The 2,500-nt window shown below is 36.1% G+C and overlaps 1 protein-coding gene across 7 annotated transcripts in view; it reads right to left on the bottom strand.

Moving 5' to 3' along the window:
• LOC106608359 (HBS1-like translational GTPase) overlaps nucleotides 1-1,481 on the bottom strand; it is an 8,632-nt gene extending 7,151 nt beyond the window's left edge. For 6 of the 7 annotated variants that reach the window (XR_006770383.1, XR_006770382.1, XR_006770380.1 and 3 more), the window contains exon 1: nucleotides 1,151-1,372. Coding sequence is in view for 2 of the 7 variants with exons in the window: in XM_045721206.1 (XP_045577162.1) it covers nucleotides 1,151-1,193 (43 nt within the window). In the remaining 5 variants the exon portion in view is untranslated. The other variant, XM_045721207.1, reaches the window with a different exon arrangement.
• Nucleotides 1,482-2,500: the final 1,019 nt, after the last annotated feature.

Genomic DNA, 2,500 nt, shown 5'->3' on the forward strand with positions numbered 1-2,500 from the left:
TCCAGACTGGTGCATAATACATTTTTCCTACTTTTGACACAGCTGATAACTTTCACTTTACTTTATGGGTGTGAGCATGGCCCTTTTTTTTGGTGGACTCGGTACAATGTTTCAACAGAACAATTTTCTTACAATCAATAACGGGTAGATCTGGCTGGCTAAACTGTAAACGTTGTTAGTTAGATCACCGACTAGTTAACAATACCAACAGGTTTCAGTTGCTGAAACTTCTGGCAGCTTGACAACTACCTAGCTAACCAGCATGATAAATAAATACATTAAAAGTTAGAAACATTAGGTAATTAAAACAATACCATTGACATATGCTTAAGATAATTGTCCTAGCTTGCCAACTATGTCATTTAACTAGATGCCAACCATAAGCATTTACCGTTATAAGCATGTTTTGTTACACCCGAAATAACGTTTAGCTAAACACCGTTATGTGACCGATAACATTGAATTTGAGAATAGTCTGTAAGTACACTCGACATTGTTCTGTGTAATTGCGGGATATTATTTTTGCATTGAAAGCAGTATTTATTTATTTATGGGGTTTTTAATGTGACATCCGTGTTCCAGTCCGCCCGCACTTTATGCTGCTTAACTCTGTCGGAAATCGTTGCGTTTTTAATTCGGTTAAAGTTGTGAAACTTATTTCAAATGACAACCCGAATAGGACAAGACAGTAATAATTATATGCTTTTCAAGCTAATGTTAGTTACCTAGCTATCGAACAGCAATAGTTATATGCTTTTCAAACTAATGTTAGCCAATTTAGCTTATCATTAGCTACCTAGCTATCCAACAGCAATAATTATATGCTTTTCAGGCTAACGTTAGCCAATTTAGCTTAACATTAGCTATCCAACAGCAATAGTTATTCTTTTCAAGCTAACGTTAGCCAATTGAGCTTATCATTAGCTACCTAGCTATCGAAACAGCAATAGTTATGCTTTTCAAGCTAACGTTAGCCAATTTAGCTTATCATTAGCTACCTAGCTATAGAACAGCAATAGTTATATGCTTTTCAAGCTAATGTTAGCTAGGTAGCTAACGATAGCTATATTGGCTAACCGGCTAACGTTAGCTAACAACTTTAGGCCTTGGGGTCCCCAAAACTACCAGTAACAAATTTACAAAACCTAACCTTCGTCGTAGTTGCAGCCTCGGACATTTCTGTGCCGAGACATGTTGGTTTTATATCATTTATAAACTACGTCTCCTTTCGTCCCCTTGTAGACGTGTTTTTTTCGGCTCGGGGTTTATATTAACTTGCGTCTCACTTTCCGACAGCCATGTTTACGTAGATAGCTAGCTAGCTAGCTATACACACACACACACACACACACACACACACACACACACACACACACACCTGCGCAGACTCGGTAGAGTTGAGCGGTTCAGAACCAAACAGAACTTGTAAATAAATGCAGGTCGTGGATCAGTTAATACTGCAAAACAATCCCCTAAAATATATAAAACTGTCGTAAAACTGTCGTAATGCCATTTGGCCTGCTGAGTGAAACATTTGCACTTGGCTTGGCCCACGCTACGATTGATCTGAAAATAAAATAGTATGTTTAATTCCATAATAAATTAAATTTAGCTCATGATTGTAACAACAACAAACATGCTTGTCAGAAATCAAGCTGTTCCTCCCCGAACGACTATTATATTCTCTTATCAATCATTTCAAGAATCCCAAATAAATAAATATAAAACACAGGCAGTTTCCTCTTCTAGTGTAGATATGTAGGTTAGTGGCAAGGCCTTCACATTTTATTTAGATACCACTACCCGACGTACAACAAACCTCATCCATGTTCTTTTCACATCTCTTATGTCTCACATTTATGAAATGGATGGTTGTGTACATTTTTTTTTTTTTTATTTTACTTTTATTTAACTAGGCAAGACAGTTGTGTACATTTTATTTTACTTTTTTTTTTAATTTAACTTTTATTTAACTAGGCAAGACAGTGCTGCCTGCCCGAACACCTACACACCAACTGACCTGGCTGAACGATAAGGTGATTACTTAGTGATGAAAGACATGTACTAAATATCCATTCACTTTTGTAATGAACAGGTAAACTGCATCAAAATGCCTTAAAAAAAAAAAAAATACGTTTTTTAATTTTTTTTAACTAATCTTATTTGCCATTGCCCGGAACCTCCTTGTAAGGTGATGATGATTATGGTGATGATGATGATGATGATATAACAGCTAAATAACCACAACCTGATAATAAACTGGGTCTATATTGATGTGTACTGTACTGTAGCCATGTTTGACCCTTTTCAATGTGTAGGGACTTATTAAACAACCCCTCTCTCTCTCAGAAAGTGTGAATATATCTGCCAAAGCCAACTACATGCAATAGATGAATAAACAGAATGATTGGAGTTCTTTTTTTGTTTTTTTACACACTTGAACATTGAGACAGGTTTTTAAAAGGCAGGCTTAGGGAACAATGACTCAAGAAATGACAAA

Source organism: Salmo salar, chromosome ssa06 (genome assembly GCF_905237065.1).
Source record: "Salmo salar chromosome ssa06, Ssal_v3.1, whole genome shotgun sequence".
NCBI lineage: Eukaryota > Metazoa > Chordata > Actinopteri > Salmoniformes > Salmonidae > Salmo > Salmo salar.